This window comes from Mobula hypostoma, chromosome 26 (assembly GCF_963921235.1).
Source record: "Mobula hypostoma chromosome 26, sMobHyp1.1, whole genome shotgun sequence".
Taxonomy (NCBI): domain Eukaryota; kingdom Metazoa; phylum Chordata; class Chondrichthyes; order Myliobatiformes; family Myliobatidae; genus Mobula; species Mobula hypostoma.
The window spans coordinates 37,794,410-37,817,792 of record NC_086122.1 but is presented as its reverse complement, the minus strand read 5'-3'; the positions used below and the strand labels follow the sequence as shown (position 1 = coordinate 37,817,792).

At 41.1% G+C, this 23,383-nt stretch overlaps 1 protein-coding gene across 2 annotated transcripts in view; it reads left to right on the top strand.

Moving 5' to 3' along the window:
- The first annotated feature begins 545 nt into the window (after positions 1–545).
- LOC134338227 (lysophospholipid acyltransferase 2-like) overlaps positions 546–23,383 on the top strand; it is an 88,749-nt gene continuing 65,911 nt past the window's right edge. The window contains exons 1-2 of one of the 2 annotated variants that reach the window (XM_063033916.1): positions 546–727; positions 7,325–7,470. In XM_063033916.1, the coding sequence (XP_062889986.1) occupies positions 7,337–7,470 (134 nt within the window). In that variant the 5' untranslated portion in view covers positions 546–727; positions 7,325–7,336. Of the gene's footprint in view, positions 870–7,324; positions 7,471–23,383 lie in introns of both variants that reach the window. The other variant, XM_063033915.1, reaches the window with a different exon arrangement.

Sequence of the window (23,383 nt, the reverse complement as noted above, 5' to 3'; positions counted from 1 at the left end):
AACCCTCTAGCTGGAGAATTCCCTCCTCATCTCTGTTCCAAAGGGACATCCCCTTATTCTGAGCTGTGTCCTCTGGTCTTAGACCCCCCACTATAGGAAACATCCACTCCACATCTACTTTATCTAAGCCTTACAATAATATGTAAACGTGAACTATTTATCTGTCTTCAAACAAGAGGAGCATTCGGCCCGTCGAACCTGTTCCGAGTTAGCTCAAGGCTCAACCTGACATCCACTCATATCAGAAGATTCCACTGGATCGTTTTCTCTTCGTTTTTGAACACTTTGCTCTTTGAGTATGAAATTTGTCCTTTATATCGGATAGTCTGTTTCATATTTTCAGCAGCGTTTCCATTTCTTGTAAAGGGGATAAAGCGTCCTATTTGTAATCGGTGTGCTGAATGAGAATAGAGTTACAGTACTGCTCAGAACCTGCAGGGATATTATGAAAAAATAACCAAAAGGGGGTGCTGTAGTAACAGTTGTCTCAAAGACCGGCACTCAAAATATGGATCTAAGAAATATCCCGTGCGGAATCCTTTGTGGTTAGATTGCCGTTAAAAGATTTCTACGCTCACTCCACCCCCTGCTTTGGAAATTATGACGTTCACCAGTCAAAGACAGAAGAAAGTCACAAACTTTGGGCGAATGATGTTCGCCCCGGAAGCAGGCGTCAAACTAGGGTGGAGCCGCAAGTTTGTTCGCGGTTCGAGTTTGGAAGTTTCAGGTGAGGAGTGTGTGGCTTGCAGGTGACTGAGAGTGAGTTGAGCATACGCCGGACAGACTCCGGAGCAAGAATGCGGTCGAATAGCTGTGGGTCCGATCTGCTTCTGCCTCTGAGCGAGTGGCTCCGTTTACCCATAGAACAGGTACTAACTTAAGAAAATTCCGCTTGAAGACATTTATGTCTGAATGAAATTGTTTCCGTTTTCCGAAATGTGCCATTCCCATCTTGGTAAAGCATGATTATTATTTAGCCTCAGGGACAGAGTTTGGGGTTAGCTTTGATTCAGGCGACGGTTCTGTGTAAGAAGTTTGTGTGGATTAAGCACAAACCAAGAAAATTCACTATTAAGATCAGACTGATTCTGAGGGGCAACACGCTATTACGGATATCACGTTTAAAGTCAACTGTTACAATTAAGTCCCTTTCTTGGGTTATAGATCCCATGATATTTTTGGGAGTACTTCTCCAGAACTTATCCTTTAAGGACATCTTTTAAAACTGCTATCTGTAATAACTTAGTTGCTATGTCTTGGAAGTTGCTGTGTGCAGACTACATTTCCTGCATTACAACCATGACCACAATTACAAGAGTGCTTAATTGGCTGTGGCACTTTTAGAGAGGCATAATATAAAGACCAAGTGGTTCACTGAAACAATACTAATTGAGGGTTAACGTTCAGCTCTGGACTCTGAACACTTGGGTACAAAAGCTAAGCTGGTATTTAGTGTGGTCTGGAGGGACCAGGGTCTTTGTAGGGAGTGAACTTTTTAATAAATATTTAACTGAGGTTGCTTTTTTTCTGACCAAGAATTCTGTTGTGTCTTGGGCAATATTTTTAACTATTACCAAAAAAAACCCTAAATGGATTCTGGCTGCAAGGTGTTCCTCTGCATTAGGAAACTTGTAGGAAAATAGTGACGTGAGGTTATGAGCAATTCACTTCCTTAAATACCTGGTGGCAAGTATTCTGACAGCAAAGGTGCTATTTAAATGGAGGCATATCCTTGTTATCTAGCTATGATTGAAGTACTAATTCATTATTGAATACTGCGTGAGGATATAGTGAGCAGTTTTGGGCTCCTTATCTAAGAAAGGATGTTCTGGCATTGGAGAAGGTCCAGAGGAGGTTCATGAGAATGATTTTGGGAATTAATGGGTTAACATACAAGGAGCACTTGATGGCATTGGGCTCGTACACTCTGGAGTTTAGAAGAATGAGAGGTGATCTCACTGATACCTTGGAATACTGAAAGGCCTAGATGGAGTGGATGTTGTGAAGATGTTTCCAATAGTGGAAGAGTCCAGGACCAGAGGTCAAACTCGTAGTACAAATGTGTCTCTTTAGAACAGAGATGAGGAGGAATTTCTTTAGCCAGAGGGTGGTGAATCTGTGGAATTCATTGACACAGATGACTGTGGAAACCACGCCACTGGGTAATTTTAAAAACAGGTTGAAAGGTTCTTGATTAGTAAGGGTGTCAAAGGTTACAGGGAGAAGGCAGGAGAATGGGGTTGAGAGGGATGTTAAATCAGCCATGATGAGCAGACTTGATGGGCTGAATGGCCTAATTCTGCTCCTATGTCTTATGGTCTTACATTACTTCTAAATTTACATTTTTACACACATTTCTAAAGATATTTTTTAAAATTAAGTAATAAGCAGATAGCCCTGTTGATTTAAAGGTTTTGTGTTCTTTAAAAATAAGGATGTAAATCTAAACCAAAACTCACAAGATATTGGAGGAATTCAGCAGGCCAGGCAACATCTTTGGAAATATATAAACAGTCAACCTTTCAGGCCAAGGCCCTTCTTCAGGACTGAAATGAAGGATAAAGATGCCAGAATAAAAAGACAGGGGAGTGGAAAGAGGCGAACTGGAAGGTGATAGGTGAAGCCAGGAAGGTGGGAAACTTCAAGGGCTAGAGAGGAGGGAATCTGATAGGAGAGAAGAGTATTTGTATTTTTTCATCAGAACAAACTTTTTTAACATTGCATAGCTGGTATACCTAAAGTTGGAGGATGTTATTTTCGTTAGCGGGATGACCTTGTGTGGCCGAACACAGAATTCAAATTGAACTGTGCCTGTAAGAAGCTTTTGTTACTAACCATGTATTTTACTCAAAAAGCTACATCCTTCTGTTGAGCTGACCCATAATGTCTCCCTGTTAGCTCCTGGCCTATGATGGTGTAAGCACAGGAAAGCCAAGACAATCAAGTTTTAAGTCTTGGAGTTGATCTTTGAGCCCATGTGCACTGCTACTGTATTGAGGTTGTTGTAACAGAGTTTGAGGTCTGACATATTCTCTGGCATGTGAATGGACTAGCATCACAACTTGCAGTAGTTATGTTCGCATGGTGCACTGTAGACTCCCCCACAGTGATTTCTATGCTCCAGAATACTCTGCACAGTCTGAAGTTGTAAGGTGCTGGATTACTGACTCAACATCTTCAAAAAGCAATGCCTCAAAAAGGGGGCATCCGTCATTAAGGACCCCCGTCACCAAGATGTGCCGTCTTCTCATTGCTACCATCAGGAAGGAGGTACAGGAGCCTAAAGGCGCACACTCAATGCATCAGGAACAGCTTCTTCCCCTCCACTGTCAGATTTCTGAATGGACAATGAACTCATGTAGACTATATACCTTCTATATATACTTGTAATTTATAGTTTTTATTATTATGTGTTGCAATGTACTGCTGCTGGAAAACAACACATTTCATGACATATGCCAGTGGTGTTGAACCTAATTCTGAATCTATGAATAGAGGCAGGCTCTTATTTATACAGCATCTTTCATGATCCAAGGACCTCTAGTAATTTGTTTCACAGCCAATGAAATAGGCCTGAAGTAAAATCCCTGTGGCAGTTGTCAGAGCTATGCCAAGCAACGTGCATACAGATAAGTGTGATATGACTAGATATACTAGTAGACAGAGTAATGTTGACTCTGATACTGGGAAGAAAACCATTGTTCAATTAACTGCATTGTCTGGTATGGGGGGGAGGTGTACTGCACAGGATCAAAGTAAGCTGCAGAGAGTTGTAAACTCAGTTAGCTCTATCATGGGCACGAGCCTCTGATGTATCCAGAACATTTTCAAGGAGCAATGACTCAAGGAGGTGGCATCCATCATTAAGGGCACCCATCACCCAGGTCATGCCCTCTTCTCATTGGTACCATCAGGAAGGAGTTACGGGAGCTTGAAGACACACACTCAACAATTCAGGAACTGCTTCTTCCCCTCTGCCATCTGAGTTCTGAATGGACACTGAACCCATGAACATGACCTCACTACTTTTTCCCCGTTTTTTACACGACTTATTTAAGTTTAATGTATTTAATTCATTTTTAAAATTATGTATTGCAAAGTACTGCTGCCACATAACAACAACTTTCATGACATATCCTGGTGATATTAAATGTTTCTGAATTCCTGTCTGAAATGACGTAGTGGGTTTCAATTTAATATCGTCTGAAGAACGCCACCTCTGACAGTGAAGTACTCGGCAGTGCTGTGTGAGGTGTATGGGATTATGTGTCCATATCTCTGGAGTTGGGCTTGAACTTGTGACATCTGAGGACCAAGTGCGTGTTCCATTTTGTAGATGGCCGCTGTGTGCCTGTGCTAATGAGAAAACAGATCATACAAATGATGGGTTTCAATCATAACAATACTGATAATTCACCTACAATGTGGAAAATTGCCCAGGAATGTAAAGTTAGTCCTGACGAAGAGTCTCGGCCCGAAACATTAACTGTACCTCTTCCTAGAGATGCTGCTTGGCCTGCTGCGTTCACCAGCATTTTTATGTGTGTTCCAGGGATATAAAGTATTGAAAAAACCAAGGATGAGCCTGACCCAACCAGTTGATATCAGTCTACTCTCAGTTATTAGCCAATGACAGTAGGTGTCATTGAGGATGCTATCTAATGGTACCTATTCATCAATAGCTAATGATAACCAGCTTGGGTTTTGCCAGGACCTCTCGGCTCCAAACCCCATTGCACCCTTGAACCAGATGATTGAATGGCAGCGCAGACTCGGTGGGACAAATAGCCTAGTTCTGCTCCTGTGCCTTATGGTCTTGTGGACTGGTGTTGAGGAGAAAGCATGAACTAAAGAGCTGTATCCCAGAGGTAAAGTGTGAACGACTGCCTGTGACATTAGGGCAGCATTGAAATGAGTGTGGTATTGGGCCTCAGTAAACTGAAGTTAGGGAATGAAAAGGTTAATGTATGAGGAGCGTTTGATGGCTGTAGGCCTGTACTTGCTGGAACTTAGGAGAACGAGGAGGGAGCTCATTGAACCCTATTGAATATTGAAATTATAAGTAAGAGTGGATATGAGAAGGTGTTTCCAATAGCAGGGGAGTCTAGGCACAGCCTCAGGATAGAAGGATGTCCCTTTAGGACAGGTGACGAGGAATTTCTAGCCAGAGGATGATGTATGTGTGGAATTCATTGCCACAGATGGCTGTGGAGGTCAGGTCATGGGATATATTTAAAATGAAGGCTGTAGGTTTTAGATTAGTAAGGACGCCAAAGGTTATGGGGTTGAGAGGGCAAAATAAATCAGCCGTAATTGAATGCTGGAGAAGACTTGATGGACTGAATGACCTAATTCTGCTCCTGTGTCTTATGACGGGCATTTAGGAGAAAGCTGTCAAATGGCTGGAGGAATAACCCTTCACTATGAAGATCAGATGGATCAGTTATAATAACCATTGACTGACTCTCCACTTGTGCCTGTTCTCTGAATTGATCTCGTGCTTAACAAATACTGGGAAAAAATGAATCATCTCATTGTGACAAGAAACTTTTGTTGCATTCCAGTGAACTGAGAGATTATTGAGCACTGATACTTGTGTCTTACACAGCATGAAAACAGAATTGGTAATCTCGTCCCTGTTTCTCCCACAAACTGAGAATTGAATGTACTTAATGTAATAGTAGAATCACTTCTTGCTACAAGAGCTTGCATTTATATTCCTCTAATATTGTAACATAAGCTCAGAAGTATTATCGACAAAATAGATATCTTCGTGTTTTGATTCATCAGAAGTGACCACAAGTTGGTTAAAAAGCAGGTGCAATCCCTAGTTCATGATCTGGATTTCAACACCAGGTCTTAAAGGGCAATGCTCTGTTGCCGCACTTTACAAACTCAGACCTATATTGTCTCCACATTCTGTTTTTAAAAATTGTATTCCTTTTTGAAAACCCCTCTTCAGACTGGCCCCTCCCTGTTATACGTTTCTCTACCCCTGTGGGCATCCTGGTTTCTTTCATTCCAGCAAAATGACTGCACCTTGTCTAGACACAGACGCTTGAATTCCCAGCCTTAACATCATTGATTTCTGTCCTTCTCTAAGATGTATCCTACATTCTGCCTGCTGGATCTCGCATGGTCCCAGTAGTTCATCTGCGATATGACTTGGTGCTAATTAATTTGGTAATCACTCCAGTGAAACAACTTGAGACATTTTCTTGTGTTAATGCTGCCATGTAAATGTAAATCTTTTTCAAAATACAACCCTGAGATCGATTTTCCTGTGGGCATTCACAGTAAATACAATGGAATCAGTGAAAAAATGCACACACCACCAAGATGTTCAAACAGTGTGCAAAAGACAACGAACTGCAAATACCAAAAAAGATCATGGATAATGAGCAATAATTATCAAGATCACAAGTTGTAGAGTCCTTAAAAGAAAGTACATAGGTTGGGAAATTAGTTGAGAGATGGGGTGAGTGAAGTTATCCTCTCTGGTTCAGGAGCTTGATGGTTGAATAACTGTTCCTGAACCTGGTGGTCTGGGTCCTCAGGTTAGTGTACCACCTTCCTGATGGCAGCAGTGAGAAGAGAGCATGGCCTGGAATGTGAGGGTTTTTGATGATAGATGCTACCTTCCTGCAACAGCACTCCTTGTAGATGTGTTCATTGATAGACAGAGCTTTACCTATGATGAACGATCATATCCACTGCTTTCTGTAGGATTTTCTGTTCAAGGGCATTGGTGTTTCCAGGCTGTGATGCAGCCAGTCGATATCCCCTCCACCACACATCTGCAGAAGTTTGGCAAAGTATGAGATGCCTGCCGAATCTTTGCAAACTGCTAAGAAAATAGAGGTGCAGTTATGCCTTCTTTGTAATGGCAGTTATGTGCTAGCCCCAGGAGAGATCCTGTGAAATGACAACACCGAGCAATTTAAAGTTGCGGATCAGCTCCACCTCTGATTCCTCGATGAGGACTGACTCAGAGAGGAGGTTTTTCTCCTCAGTAATTAGCTTCTTGGACTTGCTGACATTCAATAAGAGGTTGTTGTTGTGGCACCATTCAGCCAGGTCTTCAGTCTCATTCCTACAGGCTGATTCATTGCCACCTTTGATTTGCCCAGCTACTGTGATATCAGCAGCGAACTTAAATATGACTTTGGAGCTGTGCTGAGCCACACAGTCACAAACGTAAAGTGAACTGAGAGGACTCGGCACACAACCTTGTGGAACTCCTGTACTGATGGAGATTGTGGAGGAAATGTTGTTTTCGATTTAAAGCATTACAAAGTTACACAGAATATTTTTTTCTTTGCAGGTAAATTTTGCCATGTGCCAATTTTTTGGATTGTTTGCAGCCCTCCTGTTTCGCCACTACCTCCACCCAAGCAAGACCAGCCATGTCATTAGGCATGTGGTCGTCACCCTTTTGGGTCTTCACTTTGCATTCTTCTGCTTCGGCAGGTAAGTATTCGTGTTAATTTAGTCACTAACCCTGCTCTTTTGTTTCAGATGCAAGTTCATTGAAACCAGGCCCTGGCATTGTGGGTTTCCGTAACAAAGGCAGGAGGTTTACCATGAACGGAAAATGATAATAATATCATTGTCAGGTCAGGTGGCATTAGTGGAGAGAGAAATAGACTTAACAGTTTGGATTAAAAGCCTTTCATCAGAACTGGGTAACTGAGACACAAACAGGTTTAAAAAGTGGTGTTTGTAAGTAGTTAAACTTGACTTCCCTTGAGCCTGAGGTGAAATATTGTAGACTGCTGATGCTGGAATGGGGATCCAAACACGCACATTAGTGGAAGAACATTGGGAGTTTCAAATTCAAAGTAAGTTTATTATCAAAGTTCATATGTGTCACCATATACAGCCCTGAGACTGGTTTTCTTGTGGGAATTCACAGTAAGTACAAGAAACGCAATAGAATCAATGAAATACCACACCCAACTGGTTGGACAAACAATCAATGTGTAGAAGACAACAAACTGTGCAAATGTAAAAGAAACGAGAAAAGAAAATAAATAAATAAGCAATTAATATCAAGAATGTAAGATGAAGAGTCCCTGAAAGTGAGTCCGTGGGTTCTGGGAACAGTTCATTGTTGAGGTGAGTGAAGTTATTGCCTTTGGTTCAACAGCCTGATGGTTGAAGGTTAATAACTGCTCCTGAACTTGGTGGTCTGGGTTCTGGGGTACCTGTACCACCTTCCTGATGGCAGATGTGAGAAGAGAACATGGCCTGGATGATGGGGTCTTTGATGTTGGATGCTGCTTTCCTACAACAGCACTCAATGTAGATGTGCTCAGTGGTGGAGAAGGTTGTACCCACGATAGACGTGACCCTTTGTTGGCTTTTCTGTACAAGGGCATTGGTGTTTCCATACCAGGTCGTGATGTAACCAGTCAATATACTCTCTACCACACAATGATAGAAGTTTGTCAATTTTTGATGTCATGCTGAATCTTTGCAAACTTATAAGAAAGTAGAGGTGCTGCCTTGCTTTCTCCCTAAGGGTAATAGGGATCAATAGCAATCATTTGTCTTCTGCCATGTCGTATGATGTGGACGATCGTGGTCTCATGACCATGATTGCTCTTGGCAAATTTTTCTGTAGAAGTACTTTGCCACTGCCTTTGTCTGGGCGGTGCCTTTACAAGACAGATGACCCCAGCCATTATGAATACTCTTCAGAGATTGCTTGGCGTCAGTGATTGTATAACCAGGACTTCTGATATGCACCAGTTGTTCATTCAACCATCCACCACCTGCTCCCATGGCTTTACGTGACCCTGATCCGGGGGGCGCGGGGGGGGGGGACAAGTGCGCTAAGCAGGTGTTGCATCTTGCCCAAGGGTGACCCGCAGGCCAGCGGTAGGAAGGGGTTCCTTAAACCTCCTTTGGTAGAGATGTATCTTCACCTTGTCACCCTCAGTGGCAATAAGTCACTAATAGAACAGAGGCCAAGCCTACTCCATGGTCTGAGTGGTACTCAAGCTTTTAAGGGAGAATGATACCTCCTCCATATATATGCACATTCATCCTCTGATCTGTGTTGGCTTCTGATAGTTTATTTTTATTACTTTTTTTACAGATCCTTTCATAGAACAGCACCTGTGCGGGCAAAATACATATATTGATGTTTTGAGTAGAGATTTTTGTATCAGGACTGAAAGGAAAGAGGAAGGATTGCCAGTATTGAACAGTGCGGGGGTGGGGGGAGATGGGACAGAAGCTGGTGGGTGATGGCGGAGGAGAAGAAACTGTTCCAAACTTGGGTGTGAATATTCAGTCTCCTATACCTCCTACACAATACCTGCAATGAGAATCAGTGTCAGGTTTATTATTGTTGATATGTGTCATGGAACTTATTGTATTGTGACAGCAAATATTAAAAAAATACTAATTATAATAAAAGTAAATGGTGTGAAAGAGCTAGTGTTCTTGGACCATTCAGAAATCTAATGGCAGAGGGGAAGAAGCTGTTCCTGAATCATTGACTGTGGGTCCTCACACTCGGTACCTCCTCCCTGATGGTGGTTGTGAGAAGAGGGCATGCCTCTAATGGTGAGGTTCCTTAGTGATGGATATTGCCTCCTTGATGCACTGCCTCTTCAAGATGTCTTCGATAATGGGGAGGGCTGTGATTATGGAACTGGCTGAGTCTACAATAATCAGTGAACTCTTACAATCCTGTGCATTGGAACCTCCACACCAGATGTAATTAGTCAGAATGATTCCACCTTGCATCTAAAAAAAATTGCAACAATCTTTGATGACTTACCAAATCTCCTCAAACTCCTAATGAAGTATAGTTGTTGGTGTGCCTTCTTCATGATTGCATCAGTGTGCTGGGACCAGGAGAGATCCTGGTGAAGATGGGGTGTCCTCCCTATAAAGAGAGAGATAGAGATTTAAAGTTTGGAAGAGAACTATAAGAGATACGCAGTGAATTCCTCTATGTAGCAAGTTGTTGTGATCTGGTATGCACTGTTGAAAGAGTTGCTGGACACAGATCTGTTAGAAATGATCAAATGGAAATTAAGGAGCAACGTGAAGAGTGGTGAGGAAAATGCAGAGGAAGAGAATAATTATATAGTTCTGTCAAAAAGCTGGCATAGTCACATGATAAAATAAACCACCGCATTCTGCATGATTCCAACTCGTTCAATTCATCTACCTGCTTACTACAAATTGTAGTGAATCAAGTAGATTCATTTATTGTTGAACAATCTGTCACATCTCTTTGTCCCATTGTTCTTGCAAAAATAGCAAATCCAAGCTGGTTTTTCTGAAAACTCATGACTGCATCCCTGCCAATGTAACCTTCTACCCTTCTCCCTGATACACAGGCTGATGGATAAAGACCAGATAAAAATGTAAGCCAATGTAGGTGTGCCTATCGGCATTCACATGCACGTAAATGTAAGTATGTGTGTGTAATCGTGTAATTGTCCGTGCATGTATGTTTGGATGTAGGCAGAGGATATGGAAGTGGGTGAAGCAGAGCCAGAGGACAAGCGACTGCTGGGATGGACCATCGCCAGAAATCAGAGGTGGCTGACATACCAATGGCTGGAATTAGCAGGGCTGAGGGACAGCACAGAGGCACTGCTCATGGCTGCACAAGAACGGGTGCTGAGCACCAGAGCAATAGAAGCAGGGGTCTGTCAGACAAGATCCAAGATGCAGACTGTGCAAGGAATCTGCTAAAACCATCCAGCACATAGTAGCAGGGTGCAAGATGCAGGCAGGGGCAGCATACACAACCAAGTTGCAGGAATTGTGTACAGGAATTGTGCGGAGTACGGATTGGAGAATGACAGAACTAAGGTCCTGTGGGCTTCCAAGTACGGACTGATAAGCAGACATAGTAATACCGAACAAGGAACAGAAGAAAGTGACAGTAATAGATGTGGCAATCCTGAATGACAGTAACATCAGGAAGAAAGAATATGAGAAGCTGGAGAAATACCAGGGCTTGAAAGAGCAGATAGAAAGGATGTGAAAGATTAAAGCCAGGGTAATCCTGGTGGTGATAGGAGCACTTGAGATTGTGACACCTGGGAGTGGAAGAATGGCTCCAACAAATCCTGGGAACAACATCTGAGATCTTGGTCCAGAAGAACACACTACTAGGAACAGCAAGGAAACTGTGCAGACACCGTCAAGCTCCCAGGCCTCTGGTAGAGGACCCGATATGGAGGGAAAAATACACATAAGGGGTGAGGGGAAAAAATGTGTATTTATATTATGCATATTCATACATGAATACATTCAGTGGCCACTTTTTTGGGTTCAGGAGTGGAACCCAATGTGGTCTTCTGCTGCTGAAGCCTGTCCACTTCAATATTCAACAATGTTCTTCTGCATATTACTGTTGTAATGCATGGCTATTTGAGTTGCTGTTGCCTTCCTTTCAGCCTAAACCAGTCTGGCCATTCTCCTCTGACCTCAATCACTAACAAGGTGTTTTTGCCAATACCACTACCACTCAGTAGATGCATGAAAATCCCAGCAGATCAGCAGTTTCTGAGATTCTTGAACAACCCTGTCTGGCACCAACAACCATTCCACAGTCAAGGTCATTTAGATCACATTTCTTCCCCATTCCGATGTTTGTTCTGAACAACAACTGAACCTCTTGATCATGCCTGTATGTTTTTTCTGGGCTGAGTTGCTGCTACGTGATTGGCTGATTAGATATTTACATTAATGAACTGGTGTACAGGTGTACCTAATAAACTGGTCACTGAGTGAATATGTTTAGATACAGTTATTTTCTGTGTGCGTGCGTGTGTGTAATGAAGTCATTAAAGCATCTCATTGAAGTTAATGTCCATTACAGACTCTGAAAATATGGCAAATGTACCATGTGTTCTTTGATCCCTTGTGTCTGATGTGAAAGTGAGTGGAACATAAATGTATTAACATAAAACTGAGTACAATTTGGGACTTTGGTCTGTTTTTCCATTTTAGAGCTCAATTTGTAACTCTGGAAGAGGATATGGGGTGTTGTTGGAGTTTATATACCAATGCTATTCTCAGAGTTTACAGTAATAAGTCAGATGAGGACAGGTTCACCACAAGGCCGTGTGCTTAGCCCCTTGGTCTGCCCGTTTTATACTTACGACTGTGGCTAAGCACAGCTCCAATGTCATATTTAAGTTTGATGAAGACACCGCTGTCATTGGCCGGATCGAAGTTGGTGACGAATCAGCACATAGGAGGGATACTGAAAATCTGGCTGAGAAGTACCACAACAACAACATCTCACTCAACATCAGGCAGACCAAGGAGCTGATTATTGACTTCAGGAGGAGGAAACCGGAGGTCCATGAGCCAGGCCTCATCAGGGGATCAGAGATGGAGAGGGTCAACTCCTCGGTGTTATCATTTCGGAGGACCTGTCCTGGGCCCTGCATGGGGGCACAATTACAAAGAAAGCCCAGCAATGCCTCGACTTAGAAGTTTGTGAAGATTCAGCATGAGATCTAAAACATTGACAAACTTCTATGAATGTGTGGTGGACAGTATATTGACTGGTTGCATCATTTTCCTGATATGGAAACTCCAATGCCCTTGTATGGAAAATCCTACAGCCTGGTCCATCATGGGTAAAGCCCTCCCTAACACTGAGCACATTTACACAGAGAGCTGTCACAGGAAAGCAGCATCCATTATCAAGGACCCACACCACCCAGGCCATGCTCTCTGCTCACTGTGGCCATCATGAAGAAGGTACAGGAGCCTCAAGACGCATACCACCAGGTCCAGGAGTGGTTATTATGCCTCAACCATCAGACTCCTGAACTATAGGGTATAACTTCACTCACCCCAATCCTGAACTGTTCCCGCAACCCATGGTCTCTCAAGGACTCTTCATCTTGTGTTCTAGATATTTATTGCTTGTTTATTTATTATTAGTATTATTCTTTTTGTATTTGCACTGTTTGTTGTCTTTTGCACCTTGGTTGTTTGCCCATCCTGTTGGATACGGTCTTTCATTGATTCTATTGTGTTTTTTGTATTTACTAGGTATGCCTACAGAAAATTCATCTAAGGGTTGTAAATGGTGACATGTATGTATTTTGATAATAAATTTACTTTGAACATTTGTACAGGAATTGTTTGCAATTGAATCACCACAAATATTTTTCCAGCCTACTTTTCCAAAGTAATTTGTTTTAATGGATTTCTTCAGGCTGAGTCTGAAAGCACAATGAAATATTTCAAGAATTCCTTTCACCTGATATTTAAGAAATATTTTCTCCTACAGTTGACACACATTCAAATTTCACACTTGGCATCCAAGATCTAATGGACCGATCCTTGTCTAATTAGTAATAACACATTTTCCTGTTTGTCAGCTGGCCAGTTCTTGTCTAGTTAAGACCATACGATATGTTCTGACATCCACAGTGGGAGAAAAATCACAAATACCTCCCAGAATGAACAGCAGAGAGCCATGACTTTCCTTGACTAATCCAAAGTCCTAATTTTTCAAACCCTGACTCTGCAGCTTGATCGACAAAATTATTGATCACTCATTCTCTTACAGTGCCAAAAAAAGTTCCATTTTGATCTATGCCTACATTTAATAGACTGCCTTTCCAGATGTGCTGATGGGTGGGATCAAAGGATAGATCTCACTTTGATGGAAAAATACTACTACTGTTTTTGGATTGGACCTAGCCTACAGTTTGTGTTTTAGTCCTTCCCATGTTGGTTGGGAAAATGAAATTAATGATTTTGGTTGTTTATGCTGATGCAAAAATATCCCAACTACTGACTTTGCTTGTCACACTAATCCTTAGTTTGCACCTTGGAAGGTAGCTACTTACCGCATTGTATCTCTGAAGGTTCTTTAAAGAGCGACCTCCTTGGCCTCATTCCCCTATTCTTTCCTCATTTTCCTGCAATTGTTTTAGCCACTACGAAATTTATCCAGTTACCTCTCTAAAGCCATCATAGTTCTTTCTCCATGACCTCTTTGGCTGATTCATTCCAGATTAGAACACACCACCCTCAAGTTTTGTTTCCTTTATCCTCACACTCGGTCACAAGATTCACTGAAAACTGATGTTATTGCTAGATACGTAGATCTTTCTGATTACACCTCCAAGAGGACCACAACCTTGTCGTAGGTTTTGGAGTCTTGCATGCTTCAATGACCCGGAGAGCTATGCTGGCTGGAGTCAGAGCTCTATACTTTAGATCCTGGTCGGGTCACCCCTGCCAAACAGGCCAGAAGATAGAGGACAGATGAAGAGTGGTCCACTGGTTTTCCAGGTTCAGGGGGTTCAACTCAGGACTAACAATCCTGACTGGTCAAACAAAATTGTTACAGAAACAGCAATGAAGAATCCTTCTATATCTTTGTGTGATGGTATGGACAGACAGACATGGAGGACCTTCATTGCTGCCCGAAATGCCAGCAGCATACAGGCAGCAGGTAAATATATTTTTCATTGGAACACACAACATAGAACATGACAGTGCAGGCCATTCAGTCCATGATGTTGTGCCAATCAATCTAAACCTTCTCTTCCACATAGCCCTCCATTTTTCCATCATCCATGTGTCTATCTAAGAGTTTCTTAAATGTCCCTAACGTGACTGTATCTACCTGCATTCCAAGCACCCACCACTCTGAGTTTCAAAAAAATCTTGACATTCCTCTAATCACCGAAAAATTATGCCCCCTTGTATTATCCATTTTCATCCACGGAAAAAGTCTCTGGCTGCCCATTTGATCTATGCCTCTTATCATCTTGTACAATTCTATAACGTCACATGTCATCCTCCCTCGCTCCAAAGACAAAAGCCCTAGCTTGCTCAGCTTATCTTTGTAAGACATGCTTGTTAATCCAGGCAGCATTCCAATAAAACTCCTCTATACCCTCTCTAAAGCTTCCACATCCTTCCTGTAATGAGGTGACCAGAACTGAACACAATACTTCAAGAGTGGTCCAACCAGGGTTTATAGAGTTGCAACATTATCTCACTGCTCTTGAAATTAATCTCCTGACTAATGAAAGCCAACACACCATTCGCCTCCACAGCGACCCTATCAGATATGGCCATGGACCCCAAGATCCCTCTGTACCTCCAAAATGCTAAGAATCCTGCCATTAACCCTGTATTTCCCCCTTCAACTTTGACCTTCCAAAGTGAATCAATTCACTCTTTTCTGGGTTGAACTCCAACTGATAATTGTTTATTATGTTCTTTGGTTTCAGAAAGAAAAACACCAATTTATCTAGTTCAAGTTATTCTAGTAAAACTTCTCCATTTCTTGTTCTGTACCTTAACACCCCTTCTTACAGAGTGGTGGCCAGAAATGGCCACCTTACTCCAGTTGGGACCTAACCAGCATTTGACATAGGCTTAGCAAATCTTTCTTTTTTCTTTGGATATCTTACCTGTGTAATATGGTACAAGGGATTCTTTACCGTGTTATGCAGGTAGGATGTCCAGAACAGATTCTTGCAGAACACTACTAGTCACAGACATCCAGGCAAAATACCCTCCATCTAACTACCAAGCTCTGCCTTCTGTGGGCAAGCCAATTCTGAATGCACTTCTGAAAGTTTCCCTTTATCCCCATGCCTCTTGACTGTAGAATCAGACTCTGGTTTAATACCACTGGCACATGTGATGAAATTTGTTGTTTTGTGGCAGCAGTACATTGCAATACATAATAAAATTATAAGTTACAATAAGTCGTATATATTAAAAAAAAACAAGTAGTGCAAAAAGAGAGGGGAAAATAGAAAATAGCGAGCTTGTGTTCATGGGTCCATTGTTCATTCAGAATCCGATGGTGGACAGGAAGGAGCTGTTCCTGAAACATTGAGTGTGTGCCTTTGGGTTCTTGTACTTCCTCCTTGACAGTAACAATGAGAAAAGGACATGTCCTGTGTGATGGGGGGCCCTTAATGATGGATGCCGCCTTTTTGCAACACCACTATTTGAAGGTGTCTTTGATGTAGCGGAGGCTTTTTACGATCTTCAGCAATAGCCCCTCCATCCCAGACGGTGATGCGCCCTGTCAGAATGCTCTCCACAGTACAACTGTAGAAATTTGCGTGTGTCTTTGATGACATACCAAGCCTCCTCAAACTCCTAATGAAATACAGCTGCTGTGGTAACTTCTTTGCATTTGTATCAATACGTTGGGCCTTCCCTCTGCGAGCTGACAATGTTTATGTACCCCTTCCTTTGCTACATCCTCTTTACAGCATTCTCTCCTCCTGTTCACTCTTTTGCAAAAAGACTCATTGAGTAGCTGCACTCTATTCTGATCCAAATGATTCCATTCTTTTGCTCAACAATTAGTCCCACTCTTTATCTTGACTACTGTTTGCCTTTTGTATCTTTAGAGAACAATCTTCGGTACTAGAATCTGACGCAAAGCTCCAGCTCAGGCCTAATCCTGAAGTTTAGAGATGCCTGATGTAATTTAGAGTGTTTGCTCACATCGTAACTCAAGGGAGGCATCAGTGCATCATTTCCAAATTCTTAAGAACTATTGTTATGTTGAAAGAAACCTTGGCTGGGAACTTTGTTCCCAATCCACCGACATAATCTCATCGGATGGCATTGTTGGTCCCACAAGTAACCCTTGGGGATCTCCTGATCCTAATTTTCTGTTCCATGAAGTGTATAACACCAGACTCAATGCACTTTACAACACGCTGGAGGAACTCAGCAGGTCGGGCAGCATCCGTGAATCAGATTGACCCCAGCATCTGCAGATTATTTTGTGTTTTCGATGGACTTCATTTGTTTATCTGTTCTACACTTTTTCAGCAACTGCAACATTCTATTCCACATCTGCTTTTATTATAGCTCTCTCAATGTAATGGCCACTATATTAGGTAACTTCTAACTGAATGGCCACTGACTGTATGTAGTCTTTTGTTACTTTCGCCCATCCACTTCAAAGTTCGATGTGTTGTGCATTCAGAGATGCTCTTCTACACATCACTGTTATAACGAGTGGTTGTTTAAGTTACTGTCACCTTCCTGTTAGCTTGAACCAGTATGGACATTCTCTTCTGATCTCTCCCATCACTCACAGGAATTTTTTTGTTTGTTTTTTTGCACCTGTCTGTAAATTCTAGAGACTGTTGTGCGTGAAAATCCTGAGATCAGAAGTTCCTGAGATGCTCCCTGTCTGCACCAACAATCATTCTGTGATCAAAGTCACTAAGATCACATTTCTTCCCCTTTCTGATGTTTGGTCTGAACAATAACTGAACCTCTTGACTATGTCTGCACGCTTTTATGCGTTGAGTTGTTGCCGTATAATTGATTAGATATTTGCATTAACTAGCAGCTGTACAGGTGTACCTAATAAAATGGCCACTGAGTGTATGTATGTCATGATCTGACTGAACGGCTTGGAAATACTCTTCACCGTATCTCGGTACACGCCAGTAACATCATGAAGGATTCCACCCACCCTGCTCGTGGACTGTTTGTCCCTCTCCCATCAGGGAGGAGGCTACACAACATACACAACAGGACCACCAGACTCAAAATCAGTTACTTTCCCCAAGTGTAAGGCTGATCAACACCTCCACCCACTAACCCCACCACTACTTTGTTATTTCCCATCAGTCACTTTATGTAAAGCCTAGCATCACTTTATTCTCATAGAATCAAACTATGGGTATAAGCTATTTTGTGTATTTATATTTACTGTGTGTGTTTTTTTTAATATTGTGTTCTTCACCTTTTGTTTATTTTTGTGCAGCATCAGATCTGGAGTAGCAATTATTTAATTCTTCTTGCACTTGTGTACGGGAAATGACACTAAACAGTCTTGAATCTTGAATCATGTATGAATAACAGCCCAATGTTTTTGGCTCCAACATGTTTTGGGGATTCCCTCAATCCAAATATACTTGGTTTGTGTTTATACCCAATCTGCTCAGTGAAGACTAACAGTTACTAAACTGTGGTTTAGGAGCTTCAATGTTAAACCATGAGATACAGGAGCAGGGTAAGGCCATTTGGTCCATCGAGTCTGCTCCACCATTTCATCATGGCTGAGCCGATTTTTCTCTCACCCCAATCTCCTGCCTTCTCCCCATAATCCTTCATGCCCCGACTAATCAAGAATCTATCAACCTTTGCCTTAAATATACATAAAGACTTGTCCTCCACAGCTGCCTGTGGCAAAGAATTCCATATTGTTAGGTGGTTATGGATCAAAACTCCACTGCAGGGACTTGAGCACAGACCAGGCTAACAATGCAGACATTCAGAGTTGCTTGTCATTTTGATAAGAAATTAAAACAAGTTATTACCCCTCGCCACATCAGGCTCTTGAAGCAGAGGGGACAACTTCACTCAACCTCACACACCCCATCACTGACTTGTTCCCACAACCTATGGACTCACTTTCAAGGACTCTTCATCTCATGTTCTCAAAACTTGTTGTTTCTTTATTATTGTTTTTATTTTTTCTCAGCACAGGCTGGTAAAACCTGAGCTACGGGCACAGACAAGCACACTCATTTCTCAATTGAAAGGAACTTTTGAACTATTCTAGAGGTGTTTAGTATTGTGGCTTTCTGGAGATTTACATAAATATTGCTGTATAGCCCTAATGGTCTAATGCTATTGTGTAGTGACTTTGGGTTGATACCAGTTGTAGATATTACTGTTGGGACATGTTCATGTTCCATAGTCTTTCAATTTCCTTTTTTAATTCAATGTAATTCTGGTGTTTTTACTTATTGATTTCTGCATGTTATATGTTTTTGGAATGGCTATATCTATTAAGTTGTTCTCCCTTGTTCATCCTGTAATTTTATATCCGGACGGTTAATATGGATTTCCCTATCTGTAATAATGGATCAGTTGTAATATAATTTGTAGGACTCTGACTCTAAAATTGGATCAGGCTTGTATTTAGAATAAGGTATGGACTCTTTTATGAATTGGTACTTTAAAGCAAGATTTTGGTGAATGACGGTTGTGACTAAATTTTGCCTGTGTAAGTAATTAGATTGAGTTGAACTGCTGCAGGATCCTCTACTGTGCTGAATTGTTTCTGGTTTCTCTTGGCATTTTCTGCGTTTGTCATCTTGAGTTTGTTGTCTTTTATGATGTACTTTTGATATTTTTTGTGTAAACCTCATGGTGATGTATTGCCACAAGGAAATCCTCAGTTTCTGGGAAGAGGTCTCCAACTCTGAGCCAGGCATTCAAAACTTCCTTGTCATCATCTAGTCTGCTCAGATTGTGGGGATATCTTCCATGGAAGGTCATGCTCTTCCATTGGTTGACCTTTTCTTCTGTAAAAATGTCTTCAAGGGTACATAGTGTTTTCTAAAATTTATCATTTCTGTTCTTATTTTTCATTGTAAGTTCTCTAGATCTGTTTCGGACCAAGATATAATGCCAAAAGAGTACGTCAATATGGGAATAATGACAATGTTTATTCTCTTTGTTATAATTTTACTGTTGAGCTCTGTTTGGCAGATTTTTTTTAAAGCCGTGAAATAAATTCTGTCAAAGGTTTTTCCTTTATTGCATTATGAACTATCTTTGCTTGTTGATATCCCAGACACTTATATGATTCATATTCATCTGTCAGTTGTATTGTTTGGTTTTGTGTTCAATTAGCTCTATTTCACCTTTCTTTATGTGTAATGTTCTGCATTTATCCAGTCCAAAGTTCATGTCCCTATCTTTTGAAAATAGTTCTACTATTTAATTTAATTGCTTTAGCTTTATTGACGAAAGAGCATATAATTTCAAATCATCCAAGTATAGAAGGTGTGTCAATGTATAATTTGTTTGGTTGTCTCTGATTTGATGTCCTATTTTTGTCCAAATCAGTAAATTAGAGAGCAGGTTTAAAGCTAGACAAAACTATAGTATATATATATATATCTTCTACTTACCATGAGTGTGGGACAGAGTCAAATGCCTTTTGATAGTCAATATAACAACATGAAAAATTTCTGTTTTACTGCTGTGCTTGATTTAGAATTATTACTTTACATCCTTTCATACTCTCACAGTATCCTTTATGTTCTTCTATAAGTACATTGTAGTTATCTAAGTGAGTAGTGATGAGTTGTGAAGATGCATGATGTTACAATTTTATATATAGTTTGCAAACAGGTACTAGGATGATATTTTGATAGGATTATTATTATTATTATTTTTCTCTTTGCACAGTTTGTTGTCCTGTACACATTAATTGTTTGTCCTGTTGGGAGGCAGTCTTTCATTGAGCCTACAGTGCTTTTGTATTTATGGTGAATGCCCACAAGAAAATGAATTTCATGGTTCCTTGTTATCCTAGTTAAAACTTGTTTCTCAAATAATATTGCTAAATCTGAGATTTTATCTTACAAGCCATTGGGGCTTGCTGTATGCAAAATGCCTTGATGTATAACAGTGAAAGAATTTCAAAGGTACTTCATCAGATGTAAATTGTTAAAGGTCTGTGGTGAGGAAGGCAAATGCAATGTAAGTATTCTTTTCAAGAGGATTAGAATATAAGAGCAAGGATGCAATGTTGAAACTTTATAAAGCACTGGTGAGGCCTCATGTGGAGTATTGGGAGCAGTTTTGGGCTCCTTATCTTAGAAGGGATGTGCTGACACTGCAGAGGGTTCAAAGGAGGTTCACAAAAATGATTCCAGGATTGAATGGCTTGTCATGTGAAGAGTGTTTAATAGCACTGTTTTCATTAGAAATCAGAAGAATGAGGGGTGACCTCCATGAAATCTATCGAATGGTGAAAGGCCTTGATAGAGTGGATGTGGAGAGGATGTTTCTTATGGTGGGAGAGTCTAACCCAGAGGACAGCCTCAGAATGGAGGGTCGTCCACTTAGAATGGAGATGAAATGGCAGGACAGACTGATGGGCCAAGTGGCCAAAATCTGCTCATATAACTCATCTCAAGGTTATAGAAAGTGCAATCAAGTGCTTATTTGCCTTCTATTGTGCCAGTCTCTCCTGTCTCCCTACACAGCTGTGCTCAAGCCATAAAGTTAAAGACTTTGATTTGAAAATAACTGCAGTAGAGGTTGGGGTTAACATTTCATTGGAGCTTGTTGCAAAATGCTAGTGGTTTCACACTGAACTGCTGGCACTTATGCTCAAGTGGGTCAGGAAGACCAAAAACTTGAGCTAGGGAATGTTCCTGTTGAACTTGTGCCAGGCTTGAACTGGCATAACAAACCCATTCATTTGAAAAGAATTTCTACAAGGCAGAAGCGGAATTACATGATAATTCACTTTTTTTTTTGAATTGCTTCACTTTGTGCTACTGGATTTATTTACCCACGTACAAAGGTACTTCGTATCCTTCTATTTTAAAGAAAAAATTTAATTGTTTGATTTTTTTGAATAATCTTGGAAGGCTTCTAAATGCTGGGGACATTCTGAGGCTTTTAAAGCCTTTGCCAGCTGTCAAAGCTCTCCCTATGTGGATGGGTTTATTCAGCCTGGCCCATCTGAACCAGTGACATGAGGCAAGACCCTGCTGTGACACTGGGCCTTGCCATTTAGCAATAGATGAGGACTTGCCAGCAAATCAGCAACAAATCTGGAAAATGTAAGTGTGTGCTTTATCCAGATGTCAACGTCAAGCAAAGCCTGCCTGCCCCTGGCAAGATTACTGACTTTAATATTGAATGGAAGAAAAACGAAAATGAAAATTTAGTTTGAAGTCACGAAATTTGCGACCAAAGGGCAGTGATTTATATTGTGAATCTTTGATGTCCTGTATGGTCTTTTCTGAAAATCTCTCATTAACATTTCTTTGGTATATTTAGATGCAATTATACCACATCAAATTAGCCCCCTCGAGTCTATGCAGATTATTGAGCAGCCATTTGCGTTAGTCCAATACTTATTCTGTTTGTTCTCCTCACATCCATTTCAGTCCTCCATTAACCTGCACAATAGGAGCAATTGACAGTAGCGAATTACCTTACTCACCTGCACGACTTTGGACGCCCCCGAGGGAAACCTGCGGTCACGGGGGAAAATGCACTAATTTCAAATGCTGATGGTCAGGATCGACCTCTAGCTGCTGAAGCAGGGAGGCAGCAGTGCATCTAGTGCACTGCTCTGCTGTCATTTCTGTTCATCTGACTTGATAATCCATGCAAGAAAGCATCTTGACAAGCTTAAACTGTTAGGTGCAAAATAATTACTATTGCTTTATCATGACTGTCAAATTCGATTTGAATAAAATTATGTGACAGTATTCTGACGTATACCTCTTTAATCTGTCTTCCCCTCCTTTCCAGTACTGAATAAGGGTCTCAGATCAAAATGTTGACTGTTTATTCATTTCCATAGATGCTGCTTGACCTGCTGAATTCCACCAACATATTGTGTCTGTTGCTATGACATACATACGCTTGTTTATACCACTTTGGTTAAAAATATCATTGCTAAGACATATTTCTAAATACAGCCTTGTAGCATAACTGTAGTGCTTATTTAAAAACAATTAGCTGACATTATTTATGAGTGAACTATAATTACTGACAGCTTCATATTTTTTGAAAGTAAGCTCAAGTAGTTATTCAAAGTTCTAAGTAAATTTATTATTAAACTACATGTATATCATCACATACAACCCTGAGATTAGTTTTCTTGTGGACAAACTCCGTACATCCAGAACAGAATCAACATCATCATGATCATTATGTATTGTGTAATATGACATGATTGTTCTTGGCAAAAATTTCTACAGAAGTGGTTTGATATTATCTTGTTCTGGGCAGTGTCTTTACAAGATGGGTGACCCCAGCCATTATCAATAGTCTACAGAACCAGGACTTGTGATATGCACCGCCTACTGATATGACCATCCATCACCTGCTCCCATGAATTCACATGACCTTGAATGGGGGGCAAAGCAGGTGCTACACCTTGCCCAAGGGCAAACTGCAGGCTAGTGGAAGGAAGGAGCACCTTACACCTCCTTTGGTAGAGACGTATCACCATCCCGCCACCCATCATAATAGAACAATAGCGATAATAGAATCAATGAAAGATATTTATTAGATCCGTATCAAGAACTAGACCAGCACTCAGCAGAAACAATGCTCAATTGTGCTGTAATAATATCACCTCAACTGGTAACGAAACGTTTGCGACCTAACCCACCAGGCTCGGCCAACAAACCTAGAAACAAGATTCATATGATTAGTGACCTTTCATTCCTGATCTTTACCATTCCATATCAACGTCAACATGACACGCAACTTTTCTCTCTTCAAATGATGCCGCACACTTCCTTGTTCCAAAATAATTGGCCTTGGGATGCTCTGGAGATGGGAAGGATGCAGTATGAATTGTTTTTTTCATATGGTTCATCGA